The sequence below is a fragment of the Solanum verrucosum genome, unplaced genomic scaffold (assembly GCF_900185275.1).
Source record: "Solanum verrucosum unplaced genomic scaffold, falcon-dt-bn FXZP01000058.1, whole genome shotgun sequence".
NCBI classification, from domain to species: Eukaryota; Viridiplantae; Streptophyta; class Magnoliopsida; order Solanales; family Solanaceae; genus Solanum; species Solanum verrucosum.
In genome coordinates, this window is record NW_026020303.1 from 3,093,232 (window position 1) to 3,108,229 (window position 14,998).

General features: G+C 35.0%; 1 protein-coding gene across 2 annotated transcripts; it reads left to right on the plus strand.

The window, feature by feature from the left end:
- Positions 1–359: 359 nt before the first annotated feature.
- LOC125834983 (ribose-phosphate pyrophosphokinase 4-like) lies at positions 360–10,847 on the plus strand. 2 transcript variants are annotated; one of them, XM_049514134.1, is made up of 8 exons: positions 360–788; positions 1,811–2,022; positions 2,127–2,158; positions 2,237–2,332; positions 3,739–3,807; positions 6,863–6,991; positions 8,779–8,878; positions 10,387–10,609. In XM_049514134.1, the coding sequence occupies exons 1-8, from the start codon at positions 436–438 to the stop codon at positions 10,518–10,520; spliced, it is 1,125 nt and encodes a 374-aa protein (XP_049370091.1). In that variant the 5' UTR covers positions 360–435; the 3' UTR covers positions 10,521–10,609. The 2 variants fall into 2 exon arrangements, with proteins under 2 accessions (XP_049370091.1, XP_049370090.1); XM_049514133.1 differs by lacking the exon at positions 2,127–2,158 and having other exon boundaries at positions 1,811–2,126; positions 10,387–10,847.
- The last annotated feature ends 4,151 nt before the right edge of the window (positions 10,848–14,998 follow it).

Consider the following 14,998-nt stretch of genomic DNA (forward strand, 5'->3'; position numbering starts at 1 on the left):
ATGCTTCAGAGTTAATGTATGTTTTTTCTAAGTTTTATTATTTTCATAGTTTAACCAGATTATTTAGTAGTATTGACTTGGGGATAAAAACTTGAATCGTGTCTAGTAACCCTCATAAGTAAATAATTTTAATTATTGATAAAGTTTAACTTGTAAAAATAGGTAATTACACAACTTTTAAATTATTATTGTGGCTGTATCAATTTATGGATACAGTTTTATATTTATTACTTAATAATTGAATTTTAAAATATTAATTTTATCACAAATATTTACAAATTTGTTTTTAAAAAAAACCACTTATTTCTTTTTAAACTTCCTATAAAGTCAAAGAGCATGACATAGTAGTATTTTTCCGTTGCACACGCAGCTAACGACAGCACATACCTCCCAATCTCCCATCTTACTCATTGCACATCCAAAAGATTGACACACATGTCAGCCACAACGCCGCCGTCTCCGCCACAGCGACTGGCTGCACCACCTTCTCATTCCTCAAACAAATTACGTAATTCCACACCCATCCGATCCTTCAACCGTAAGGATTTTTCCATTCGATGTGAATTCGAGAATAGTCAAAGGTGGACGGTTCGTTGTGTTTCCGGCACTGATCCAATTCATATTATTCTAAAACCTCCTTCCATTCCAATGGCTTCAGCTGCTGTTTTAGGTTCTTCTAGGAAGAATTCTAAAAGAGTTTGCTTATTCTATTGCAATGAAATGAAGGACCTTGCGGAGAGAATTGCTTCCCAATCTGACGCCATTGAGCTTCGTAGCATCACTTGGAGGTATGATTACTTTCCTTTGGAATTTAATTAAGTATGTTTAGGCTTCAAATTGTTGGAAATCAATTAGTTCTCCTTCGTATCAAATATCTGACATTCTTATTTTATATAATGTTACAACTTTGTAGAATTTAAAATATAGTTTCATTTATCAAATTTTTGTAGTGATATCATGTTTTTTCTTTCAAATTTGATTGGGTGCTGAGTTTAGCATACATTTGGACTTGAACAATTAATTAGTGATTGTGGAAGATACATTGAATATGCCATTCGTTTGATGAGAAATAAAAATGATCCATGGATGAAAGTTTCATAAATAAAACATCATATCAAAATATAAAATTTAATGGCATTGAGCGTTTATGATGTCCCAAGATAGAAAGTGTTTCGGACGGATCAACTAACTCTTAAAGACCTAGAAGAAATAAAGGGGAACAATCTTGTTGAATTAGTTGAGATGCGCGTAAGCTGGCTCAGACGCCACGATTATCAAATAAAAAGTGGTGGTGGTGGTGGGTGGGGGGTCTCACCAGCATTTATTAAGCGATCTGTACTAAACCAGAACTTTTAACTGTTTGGCTAATTTGTTGTTCCAATGCATGCTATACAAATACAAAGTATACTAATGTGTCAATTTTAGTGTAACATTAAATGGGGGCAAAGGAAGTACAAAATGTGTCCTGGTTACTAGGTCCGTGAGGATAGTTTTTGGAAATTGGAATTTTGCCTGCTTACTATGAGATCAGAGTTTCCTTCTTGGCACTTTAGTAACATGTTTGTCAACATAATTTTGAACTAAAAGTTCTATTGGATATATTTCTTTATCTGGACTTGGATAATGGATCAAAATGAGGGTAGAATTTATTGGATTTTCTGATCTCTATTGCTGCATTGTAGATGAGACATAAACTATTCAGTAACAGTAACTCAAGTACTGTCTGTTGTAGAGTTTTTTCTGCAAAGTTGATTTGGTATTAAATAATTCAGCACTTTTGATCTTCACCTTATCCCAAAATAAAATTCAGGACTTTTGAAGATGGATTCCCCAACTTATTCATATCTAATGCTCATGGCATCCGTGGACAGCATGTAGCTTTTCTTGCTTCCTTTAGTTCTCCTGGAGTAATTTTTGAGCAATTATCCGTCATTTATGCATTGCCAAAGCTCTTCGTTTCCTCATTCACACTTGTCCTTCCGTTTTTCCCAACGGGCACATCTGAGCGTATGGAGGATGAAGGTGATGTTGCCACAGCTTTTACACTTGCCAGGATTTTGTCGAACACCCCAGTTCCTCGAGGAGGACCAACTAGTTTAGTTATATTTGATATCCATGCCTTGCAGGTGTACACCAAATTCGAGGCTTTGCAAAAAAAGTGATGTTATTTCATGCAGGTTTATGTCATCCTGTTGTAAAGCTAACACACTTGTTTATATGACTTTTCTGATTACAGGAGAGATTCTACTTCGGAGACAATATACTACCATGCTTTGAGAGCGGGATCCCATTGCTCCTAAATAGACTACAACAACTCCCTGACTCTGACAATGTAAGTTTCTTCTGTGTTCTCAAAGGCTAATTTAAGGCGCACTTAATTCCTGAAGCTTAGAAAAGACATGGGAGGCTCTTCGACTTGCTTAAGTTATGCTTCAATGTAGTCAAGGCACTAAAGCATGCACACTCATTGCTATGAATTCTATCTTGAATTGAGCGGTACTAAACAACAAATATAATCGGCAAAAAAGTGCATTAGTTGTTAAGGAAACTATTACGAATGAATTTGTTATGTTTTTCTAGAATTATATAAATATAAATATATATATATATATATATATATATATATATATTTCCTTCATTACGCCTATTTTTTAGGAAAGCCCACACTTAAATTGTGCTTTCCGCTTAAAGCTAGAATTGACCTGAAGCGCTTTTTTGAGTTTTTCACTTCTGACAACACTGAGTTTCTTTTCCGTTCTTTTTATCCTGGTATGAAGCAGAACATAGACAAATTAATCTTATGTTTGACATCTGTTGTGGGAATAACATTATTTTGCATTGTGATTCTTTACATAATCTGATATTGAGAAATTACAGTAAACTAACATGTTGATAAATTTTATAGCATATAACAGCTGAAGGGATCATGAGGATATTGAAACAAATATCCTTGTCATCTCATTAGGCTAAATGCATCTATCCCTTCAGTTCAAACTCTGATGGGTAATCTGGGTGGATATAACTCGGCATTCTTTGATAAAAATGACTGTTACTAGAATCAAAGCATCTAATCTGGCAGAGTTTTCTACCTCAAAGCTCAAGCTTAAAACTGTTTCTTTTCCTTTTTGATAATGCTGGTGTCTGGGCCGGTTTGGCCACAACTCAACTAATCCACCGGATACTTGCTACCTCCCGCTAGTGTAGATACTGGTATCTTTGTCCATCAACACTTAAGACATATGGAAAGATACCTACTGTTGTTCCTCTGCTGGGATTTCAACCCTGCTCTCCCATTGTCATTTGAGCTTGATTGCCTTTGGGACACACCCATTAGTTTTTTAGGCTTCTTAAGAACTGTTCTAGTTTTGGTTTCCAGTTCAGATTCCTCAAACTGTTAGCTCTCAATCAGATATCATGTTTAGATTCAGCGGTTCAGTATTCAAGCATGAATTAGTTAGAATTTTGAGTCCAACATATGATGTTAATGTTAACAAATTCCTTTGAGATGCTATTCCCATTTCATGAAGACGCAAAAAGAAATATAATGCTCTTGGTCCTAAAGCTTTTAGTTCACATAACAGATGTGCTTATGACATTGCAGGAAGCTGTGCTTTCACTTACTAGTTATATGGTTGAACTAATGGAAGTGGTCAATGGTTAAATAATTTTCGTGCTAATAATTAACATCTATTGTTTCTCTTCATCAAAAAAATTGAAATGTATTGTTTCTCTCTGTAGATATCTATAGCTTTTCCTGATGATGGTGCATGGAAACGTTTTCACAAGCAGCTTCAGCATTTTCCAATGGTATTCCTTCAAAACTAATTTGGTGCTCAAAATAACTCCATCAGCATGATGATTAGACATTCGTATTCATGCTTTTATGTTCATAAACTTTGTTCTTACACATTCTAATGAGGGATTGAATAATATTTCCCTTCCTATGAGAATATTTCAAGTTTTTTCCTTCTGCACTTGTAATTTACAGATTGCAAGTAGGACTATTGACCTTTATATTGCAATGGGGTACTAATGTCCAAAACTGGAGGCTATAAACTACTTAAAATAAGTTCAAATTGTACAAGACAAATTGAAAATAGGAGTATTGACTTCTAAATATGTGCTGAAGTACCTGTGCCCAAAGTTGGAGTCCATAAACCACATGAATAAGTACATAGTGGCTAATATTATAAAATGATCCCTCACTTTCCCCTCACAAAGCAAAATAAAGAGAAGATGCAACAACTACAACATACCCAATGTAATCCCACAAGAGGGGTCTGGGCAGGTTAGTGTGCAGGGCTAGCTCGACCATAAGACCACTCAAGCCATTGCTTGGGGCCCCAATTTTTCCCAAAGATGTATTATATATATATATATATAGTAATCCAGCTGAAGTATGAAATGGCAGATCATTGGACCACCAGAATGGTCACTGATACTTATGGGATCAACCTTTGGAGGTCTATTAGAAACCTGTGGCCAAAGCTTAGAGAAAATTCCAGCATAAGAACAGAAGATGGCAGGAAGGTACTTTTCTGGGAAGACAAATGGTTAGATCAACCCCCCCTAAGGGACACCTTCAATGATATTTACACCCTAAACCAACAACAAAGGGCCACCGTGGCCGAAGTCTGGTCAAATCAAGGATGGAATTTGAGCTTTAGAAGACCTTTTAATGACTGGGAGATTTTGAGGTTAGTTGAGTTCTACAGCAAATTGGAGCAATTCAAAGGAACTTCAACTGATCAAGATAGATTGGAGTGGAAAGGCCACAGTCAAGGTAGTTTCAGTGTGAAAGGGGCCTATAAAAAATTTAACCCTTATGATAATCAGATTGAGGACTGGCCTTGGAAGCTTATATGGAAAGTCAAAATTCCTTATAAAGTTTCTTGCTTCACTTGGCTTGTGGCCAAACAAGCTGTTTTAACCCAAGAAAACCTCATGAAAAGGGGGATACAGCTAAGTCCTAGGTGTTTTTTCTGTGAAGAAAAGGCTGAGACTGTAACCCACCTTTTTATACACTGCAGGATTACCCTTCAACTATGGGAAATGTTTCTAAGTAAGAAGGGTCTGAACTGGGTAATGCCAAGGAAAATAGATCAGACTTTAAAGATCTGGAGCAGTTATGCTAACCTGTCAGACCATAAGGATAGGTGGAAAATTATACCAGCTTGTATCTGGTGGGCTGCTTGGACAGAAAGAAACCTCAGGTGCCATCAAAACAAGAGCAACAATAGCCAGAAGATGAAGATGAAGTGCTTAGTTTTGTTTCATTTTTGGTGTAAACAAGAGTATAGGGAAGATCTAGAATCAAGTATGGATGTCTTAGGAACATTGTAAATTTTTGTTAAAAGGGTTGAAGATCTTCTAGATACTCCTCCTCAATTGTAATTAGGAAACCTGTAACTTGTTGTGGCAGGTTTCTGTTTTTGTGGAAATAGAATACAAGTTGTTACCTTCTCAAAAATAAAAATAAAATATATATATATATATAGGGAGAGATAAAAATTATATTTTCTATTGAAAAGATTCTTTTCAAATTGAATAGTACATGAATATTTTTTTGATGTACTATTAAATTTGTAAAGAATATATTGGGTAGAAAATATAATAACTTTTTATTTTATTTAACATAGGGGTCGTTGTAATAATTGAGAAATGGAATAGTCTTAGGTAATTGTAGTATCCTTTCGTACGTGGCAATCTATTGTTTTGCCTCATTTATATTCTGATGCCACATGAACCCATATTTGTTCCCTTGGTAACTCAAACTCACGACCAGCAAGGGGTGCTTACCATTTCAGAAATTCTCTTATTATTGAATATTTAGAAGTCTCCCAAACGATTAAATCTTCTGCATAATACAAAATCTCTTGTTGTCTCAATACAAAAAGATCAAATTTGTTTTTTGATGTCTTCTTCAAATTCAAGCATTGCAACAAGTTATCATTATATTGAAGCAACACAACACTATTTTGATATCATTAAATCTACTTATCAAATTCAACATAATACTATTTCGATATCTTTATATCAACTTCTCAAATTTTTAAGTCAGGTTTTATTATTCTAATTACTTTATATTTGCATTGTTTACATTCTTACTTCATAAGGTTTATGTACATCCTATCATCTGCAAACCTCACTTGTAGGATTACACTAGGTATGTTATTGTTATCCAATTTATATATGTCAATTAGAAAAAACAATCAATGCCTCTTTATAAAGTTTGGCTTTTGGCCCCAATCTTGTCGATACGGCCCTGGTAGTGTGTATGGAGACCATACCCTACCTTGGGAGGTAGAGAGGCAAGTTGATTACGGCATGTTTGTATTGTTATTGACAACAACACCATTCTATTGATCCTAAGATTAAGGCATGATTGCTTGATGCTTTATGTTTGGTGAGAGGCTAGGGAAGAGAGAAGTAGATCCTGCTATGTTATGAATTTCTGAAAGTGCCGAGCTTACGAAGTTTACTTCCTTCTCGCCCGTGATTACAAAGCACCACAATCTAAAATTGTCAAAAGAAATTGAACATGATTGTTGCAACTGTTCATTCCTTAATTTCACAATCATAGATGTCATCACATGAGGTGTGCATGTCTGTATTGATATTGACGACAGCACCATGCTATTTTGGGTGTTTATTTTCTAGATTTGGCAGATTGGGGAGACACCATCATCTTCTTGTTTTTTGAATTAAGTCTCTTTCCTTGCAATTTGTTGGGTCCTTGAATAATCAAACTGCTAAAATTTTTTTATCATTTCATTGAAATATTACATCTTGTTTTTCAATTTGCTTTATATCTGGAACCATGTTAGTGGTGCTCATTGACATGGCGTATATTGATTATCAGATTGTCTGTGCTAAAGTTAGGGAAGGTGATCAACGAATTGTACGGATTAAGGAGGGAAACCCTGCAGGGCGTCATGTTGTGATAGTGGATGATCTTGTACAATCAGGGGGCACTCTAACAGAATGCCAGGTGAGAAAGCATTTGGAAATGAACTGAGTGATATCTGAAAAAACAAGAAGTCATATTTGAAGTTCAGTTGAAAAAAAGGTTTTTGAAAGTTGAAGTTATGTTTGGACATGTATTTCATTTGAAAAAATGTGGAACTTTTTGTAAGGGAAATTTTTTCCTTGAAAAACTTTTTCTCAAGTTTGGAGTGAAAAACTGACACAATTTATAACCAAACAGGTTTTTTTCCAAACAGGCCCCTAGTAGTGTTGTCTGCTAGTCTACAGTCTACATCTGGGCAAATTTACTTATCATCACATTAGGCTATAATTGGCACATTTAGCTATAAATTGATGACCTAGTCTGTTTTGGAAAAAGAAAGGGAAAAGTGTTAACTCTTATAGTCTAATACTCCTAAATAGAAGTTATGGTACTCTTGCAACTCATATCCATTGTGACTAATTTGAATTACTTGGCAGAAATTGGTGAAGAAACTATTATGTATAATCTTTCGTTTTGCACAATCTCTGATGAGTGAAAAGCTTGCCTCATTCAGGAAGTTGATAACTATATTGTTCGTACCCTTCAAAATCATGTCAATCGTTCTGATACGATTTGGGTGTGGGATTAACACCGAATTTGGTCAACTTGCTTTTGACTAGTTTAACAAACTAGCCCTAGGCTATGGAACAAAGGATTGTCTCAGACCTAGACCAAGGTATTGATGGTGATACGACGAGATAAAATGCAGGAGAAATTAAGGCAAGAAACAGGTTACTTGCCTTAACGGGCAAAGTGAGCCTCTCTTTTTTGAATTCAAGAATTCAGAATCAATCAAATCTCCTCGAGTAAGATTCAAATCTACGAACAATCAGTTAATAGCCAACCACTCTACCACTAAGATACCAAGGAAAACCGGGAAATCCGGTCACACAGAGTTCAATCCCCCTTTTCAACCCATAATCAATATGAGCTTGAAGCCTCCTTCGTAACTCCCGAAAATTCTTTCTGGTTCCCTTGCATGATTTGGTGGACTTACCTTGGGTGCTTTGACTATATTATTACCAAGAAATATTGTTTGTTGGGTATTTGATTCGATATTAGGGTTTATGCCATCTCTCTCTCTCTCTCTCTTTATATATATATATATATATATGAGAACCTTTTGCTATATCTACAACCCTTTTTAGAAAAAGATGGCTTAACCAACAATAAAAGGTTGGAAGTAGTACCACAAATAATGAACTTACTAGTTCTTTGTTCTAATCTACGAAGTAGGACGAGTGTCCTACCTAATTCAATATAACATTTGTTGGTCGTATCCCAGCACTATGTTGGCACTCAGATCCATACCACCCCATCCTAAAATTTATTTGATGAGGAATCTGACCTCTAGATCCACAACCATATTGGGTACCTACACCCAAGTCCAAGCAACATAGGTTGATAGTAGTGAATGAAGTTGTAGCATTTAAAAGTAGAATTGACAAAGTGCGGACCATCTTGGATCCATGAATTTAAGGTAAGGCTTCATAGTTGTTAGTTATGTATGCTCTAAAGCTGTAGGAAGTATCCATCGTAAATGTAGTAGTTTAGATTTCTTTTCCTGTGTTGGAGGGTCATAGTAGCGCACACGCATATTTCTTTAACAAATCTAATTATTAGAATGAGCATTGCTTAAAATGCTTAGATGCAGGGAAGAAATATGAAAATGTGGCCATGTTGTATTGAATTAACAATTCTTGAAAATTGATTCACTTCTTTCCTCTTTTCTTATTTGATGTAACAAAACTAGTCTCTGCTTTTTGCAGAAAGTGTTGGCTAAACATGGAGCTCAAAAGATAAGTGCTTATGTGACCCACGGAATTTTTCCAAACAGATCGTGGCAGCGTTTTAGCCATGACAAAGGAGGTAGGCATGTATTCTCTGATTCTTGTATTAGTTAGGAAGAATTTCCTTCTTTAGGATTGGTTGTGGCAAATGGCAATATGTCTAAAGAGGCCTTTTAATCATTCAGATCTCAGTCATTAAGTTTGGTTATTTTTTAGGCCTAGATCTTAATTATTCGGATTTTAACTATTTAGTGTGTGTTTTTTTTAAAATGTTACAACCACCTAATGGGTCTATCGAAAAACAACATCTCTACCTTCACAAGGTAGGGATAAGGCTGCATACACACCACCCTCTCCAATTCCATCTGTGGGATAACACTGGGTATACTGTTATTGTAACCACTTAATGGGTCTGAATAGATTTAAATGATTAAGATCTGTAGCAAAATCTTAATATCATTAAGAAGATGTCTATTTAAGGTTGTGTGTAAAGGTGGCAATTCACTGCCCATCATTGCTGCCCACCATTATCAACTACCTCCTCCCACCACTCACAGACACTATTTTCAGTCACAACCATCATCGTTGTCAGTCGCTACAATCCGTCGCCAACACTCCTAACAACCATTTACAATCACCACCAACCATCATTATAATAACAATCTTATTATTGACAATCACCATCAGTCACCACTATATATCATCATCATCTGCCGTCATCATTCACAAACACCATTAGCTATTACTATCATTCACCACAATTATAAGTCGTCAGCATCATCAACCACTATTTTCAGAAATCATCACCATATCTACTACACACAAACACCACCATTAGCCTAACATTATTCCCAATCGTCACCCACACCACCACCAAGTGCCATATAACTATTTAAGAATATATTGTGGAAATAATATTACATTAACTTAATATTTTATCGAATTTATATTTATTAATTTTTAAATAAGGATAATCTTATTCAAATGAACAGTCTTAATTATTTAGTTATCAAATCATAATACAACATATTAATATTCAAATTCAGACGTCTTAATCATTAATGAAAACAAATGAGGCCCAAGTCTAGCATCGTGTTTGAGAACTCTTTTGATTTGTTTGACTTTCATAAATCTTCTAACAAGTTTTTGCCTAAATAATGAACTATCATGCTTTAATGTCCTCCTTTTAAAAAAATTCTCTACTATTCTTTTGACAGAATAGTGCTCTTTTTTTTTTTTTCAACTTGCACATCCCTACTTTGCATTTTCATGAGAGAACTCCCTCATAAAATGGTAGACTGGACAAATATTGTACTAATCAAATTTTGCTATTTGGCAAGTTAAAGAGTAGATTTTGGTGCAAGCAATACAACAGATTTAGGCACCAAGTGTTTCTGAAGCATGATCTTTCTCCTTTTTTGGTTGAAATTTTCGTTGTTTCGAAAACCAATATTAAAAATATACTACCATATCTGAAAGTTTTGTTTCTCAATGAATTGCACAATTCCACTTTGTGAATGTCTGTTTTGGGTTTTGTTTGAATTTTATCAGATGATTGCATCACTATTTACCTCTTAACTTGTTCAGGTAGTCCTGAGAATGGAATGACTTACTTCTGGATCACAGATTCATGCCCTCAAACTGTGAAGGAGGTGAAAGACAAAAAACCATTTGAGGTTCTGAGCCTTGCTGCTCCCATAGCAGCTGCACTTCAGATTTAACTGCAGATTCTGTATATTAACTGCAATGTCCTTGGATTCAAGATATATAGAGAAAGCTAGGAGAAGCCAGAGGTTCCTGCTAGCATTAACGAGATGAGTTCAGATTGATGTCGATAGTATTTTTTTTCAACTCTATTTACCTCTCCGAGATGACAGACTTTGATGCCAGCATAATGAAAATGTTTACTACTCTCTCAATCGAATCATCAGTTGAAGATTTCCCTTAAAATGATTTACCTCGAGAGTTGAATCCTTTATTTCCCATAAAATGCTTGCTTCTATCATAAACTGGATCTTTAATTTAATTTGGATGATTCTATCATTTAAATTTCAGTACATATAATCTGAGTTCAGGGATCCAGTTCCAGTTTTCTCTGGTTTGCATGAGTTATTTCATGTACTATTTTTATTTTAAGCCCATCAAAGCTTCAAGCTTCGTGTTTGTGAATTCACGAAAAAAGTACTTTTCATGCAACAACAGTCTGGTCAACAAATCGTTTGTTTGTTTATCCTAATTCCTTAGTCATCCTTCCAAATGCAAAGTTTCTATCTATACACTTTCTGGGAGATTCACGCAAATCGGTTGTTTCGGTGTTGTTTAACTTTTGATCTAGCTACATTGTAGGGGTAGTTTCATATATTTAAAATAAATAACTAGCTTACGATAAATATATTCATATTTTATTTTATATAAAACATTAGCCAAAAGTCTTAGAAAGTATATTTTGACTATGCAGTATAATATAGCTTATCAAAAGTAATCGAAAGTATACATTCCCTTTACATGTACATAAGTAATACACTGACTGTATACATTGCGATACACTAAAAAAATTTGAATATAGTTTAACTATATGTGAAGTATACACTAACCATACAAAAAGTACAAATTGACAAATTCAATCTCGTCACCTCGAAATCACATCTAAACAGTTTCAAATTTTATATATGAAATTTTCTCAATGTTAAAATTTTGTTAATATATAATTCACTCAAATGATTCACATTTGCGATACATTGATTATTTTTTTTAAGAAGAAGAAGAATAAGAATATTAATTTATAAGAAGAAGAAGAAAGAAGAAGAAGAAGAAGAAGAAGAATAAGAAGAAGAATTTAATTTAGAATATTAATTTAGAAGAAGAAGAAGAGAAGAAGAAGAATATTAATTTAGAAGAAGAAGAATAAGAATATTAATTTAGAAGAAGAAGAGAAGAAGAAGAAGAAGAAGAAGAAGAATATTAATTTAGAAGAAGAAGAAGAAGAATAATAATAATAATTTAGAAGAAGAAGAAGAAGAAGAATAATATTGATTTAGAAGAAGAAGAATATTAATTTAGAAGAAGAAGAATAAGAATATGAATTTAATTTAGAATATTAATTTAGAAGAAGAAGAAGAGAAGAAGAAGAATATTAATTTAGAAGAAGAAGAATAAGAATATTAATTTAATTTAGAATATTAATTTAGAAGAAGAAGAAGAAGAAGAAGAAGAAGAAGAAGAAGAAGAATATTAATTTAGAAGAAGAAGAATAATAATAATAATTTAGAAGAAGAAGAAGAAGAAGAAGAAGAATATTGATTTAGAAGAAGAAGAATATTGATTTAGAAGAAGAAGAAGAAGAAGAAGAAGAAGAAGAAGAATTTAGGACAAATTATGAAGAAGAAGAAGAATAAGAATAATAATTTAGGACAAATTATGCAAAATATCGGTCCGTAAAAAAGTATCACTTGACATGTGGAAAATATCATGCCATAAAGCTTAAATATTGGATAAGTGTTTCCCTGCAAATACTTGTGACTATTATAATTTTGAAATCGTTGGAAACATCAGCATGACTAAGAAGATCAAGAAGAAGAAGATCAAGTATAATTTAGGACAATTTATGCAAAATATCAGTCCATAAAAAAGTATCACGAATTTGACATGTGGAAAATATCATCCCATAGAGCTTAAATGTTGGAGGAGGAGGAAAAGGAGAAGAAGAAGGAGAAGAAAGAGAAGAATGAGAAGAAGGAGGAGGAGGAGGAGGAGGAGGAGGAGGAGGGGGAGAAGAAGAAGAAGACAAATTATGCAAAATATCAGTCCATCAAAAAGAACTATGAATTTGACATGTGTAAAATATCATCCCATAAAGCTTAATTATGGATAAGTATTTCCCTGCAGATACCAATGACTATTATAATATTGGGATCGTGAGAAGAAGAAGAAGAAGAGGAGGAGGAGGAGAAGGAGAAGAAGAAGAAGAAGCAGATACCAATTACTTTTCCCAGTCTTGATCACAGATTTATGCAGTGAGTTGGAGTACCTCGAGATGATACGAGGGACATTGAGGTAACCCCGTCTTCCTCCACTGACATCTGGCGCATTAAGGCTGAGTATACTAGAGAGGAGGTTGACAGGAGGAGGGCATCTCCGATGGATACATCCCCGAAGGTGGATATAGATGCGATACCTACAGAGGCATCTTTGCCTACCCCGGCCTCCGAGCCTTCAGGTACTTCTGCCTCTCCTTCCTCTTCTTCACAGGCTCCAGGCACCTCCACTTCCTCCCAACAGACCAAGATTACACATGAGATTATCCTGAATATGGGACATCTGGCTCATTCAGCTGATGTGAGGGTGACCCGATTAGAGAGATTTGCACGAATGAAAAATGATGAAGAAAAGGAAAAGAAGTGTGGTTCACACCACATATCATGAGGACTATAGCCACTGAGCCTAAATGACCATACATTTGCCCTCAGCCCCATTACAAGCCTTGAAATGACATTTTTGATCTTGAGTGAGCTGAAAAAAATGTTGGTTGGAAAATACGGGCAAACCTATGGGTGAAATCATACATTGTGTTCATCTTTGTGAGTGTGAGCATTGCATTTGATTCCGAAACTTTAAATTGATGAACCATTATGTGTGAATATGGAATCATTCTTTGTGTGAGGGCATTTGATCACCTTTGTTGAGCTTGAACTTGTATTTGAAGCAAGTAATGTGAGCTTGAGATTCTTTGGTAATGGTGAGTCACAACTTGAGTCTTTGAGTGCACAATTGATCCTTGCATGAGTAAGTTGAGTCTTGTTGTGTGCATTCATGATTGAGTCTTGTGTAGCACTATTTGAGACATCCTTTTTGAACTGCTGAACTTGAGTTTTACTTGAGGACAAACAAAAGTTTAAGTTGGGGGTGTTGATGAGTCCGCAATTTGGACTCATTTACGGCTTTATTTGAATAGATTTAGTGTCCTCAGATGCATATTTTGTGCCAATAACTGATGTAAATCCTTGAATTTCAGGTATTTGGATTGAGGAACAAAGTATGGACACTATTGAGCAAAAAAGAACAAGGCAGGTGAAAGTACGAAGGAAGGAAGGTCTGAGGATCGCCTAACCCATTAGGCGAGTCGCCAAACGGCCAAGGTCTTGCCTAATGTTTCAGAGTGCCAAGCCCCGAAGGAGAAAGTCTAGTCGGCGAGAAAATGAAGTAGTCGGCGAGTCGCTGAACGATTTCGCGATGCAGTGCCATATTGACCAAAGTTACAGAACCTGAAGATGCTGAAGGCAAAAGCAAAACGGCGATGAAGATGACCAAAGGGAGGATCACCGATTGGATCGGCAATCCCGACTAACTATGATGACTGAACCTTCGCAACACATTTTTGACAACTATAAATACATTTTTAAATTCTTAGTTTAGTACCTAACATTCAATAGTTTTCAGTATTATTCAGTTTTTGAAGTTTAGAGATTAGAACTGAATAGAGAGACACTATTTCCTTAGCTTTGAAGATTTCCATTTCTAAGAAATTGGAAGTGGGTGTTGAAGATTCTTCACCTTAGACCTTTGTAAAGACAATATCAATCGTACCCAATTGATGAAAACAGAACTTGGTAACGATTTTTACCTTTTACTATCTCTAGCTAAAACCCTAATTCTTGGGGTGTGATTATGTGATAATGGGTTGATTTAACTGCTGGGTATTGTTAATTGATAGAGTTTATTTGCTGTTTAAAGTAATTTTGTTAAGTAATTGTGGTTGAATTTAATGGGTTGTAGTGGCAAATACAATCTTAACTTTGTGTTTTTGGCTTGCTCGAGAGAGAGGTTTTAAAACCAAAATTACTTAATCGATGGTCTGTGGGTATTGGGTTGTCATGAGTTCAGCTCGAGAGAGTGAATCCTAAACCCCTTTTCCACACATTCAGCTCGAGAGAGTGAATGGAGCGAGGGTTGTGCTTCATTGCTGCTTATTAGTGTTCGAGAGAAACCAATTTGATTCGGGATAAATTGTTCGAGAGAAAGTTTACCCCCACTAAAGTCTAGCTTATTCACTAATTTGCAGCTATTTACTATTAATTGTAATTACCCGATTGTTTACCTTATCCCATAATCCAATACATCCCAAGAATCATGTCTCCATATTTGTATTTTCGCGTTATTTGTTGTTTTATAATTGAATACAAAACCCCCTTTGATATTTTAC

Bases quoted from the DNA above. Each gene is read 5' to 3' on its own strand.
- LOC125834983 (XM_049514133.1), top strand. From the start codon at position 436: ATGTCAGCCACAACGCCGCCGTCTCCGCCACAGCGACTGGCTGCACCA. The intron at 2,127-2,236 runs GTGTACACCAAA...TTCTGATTACAG, and splicing joins TTGATATCCATGCCTTGCAG to GAGAGATTCTACTTCGGAGA. The intron at 6,992-8,778 runs GTGAGAAAGCAT...TGCTTTTTGCAG, and splicing joins GCACTCTAACAGAATGCCAG to AAAGTGTTGGCTAAACATGG.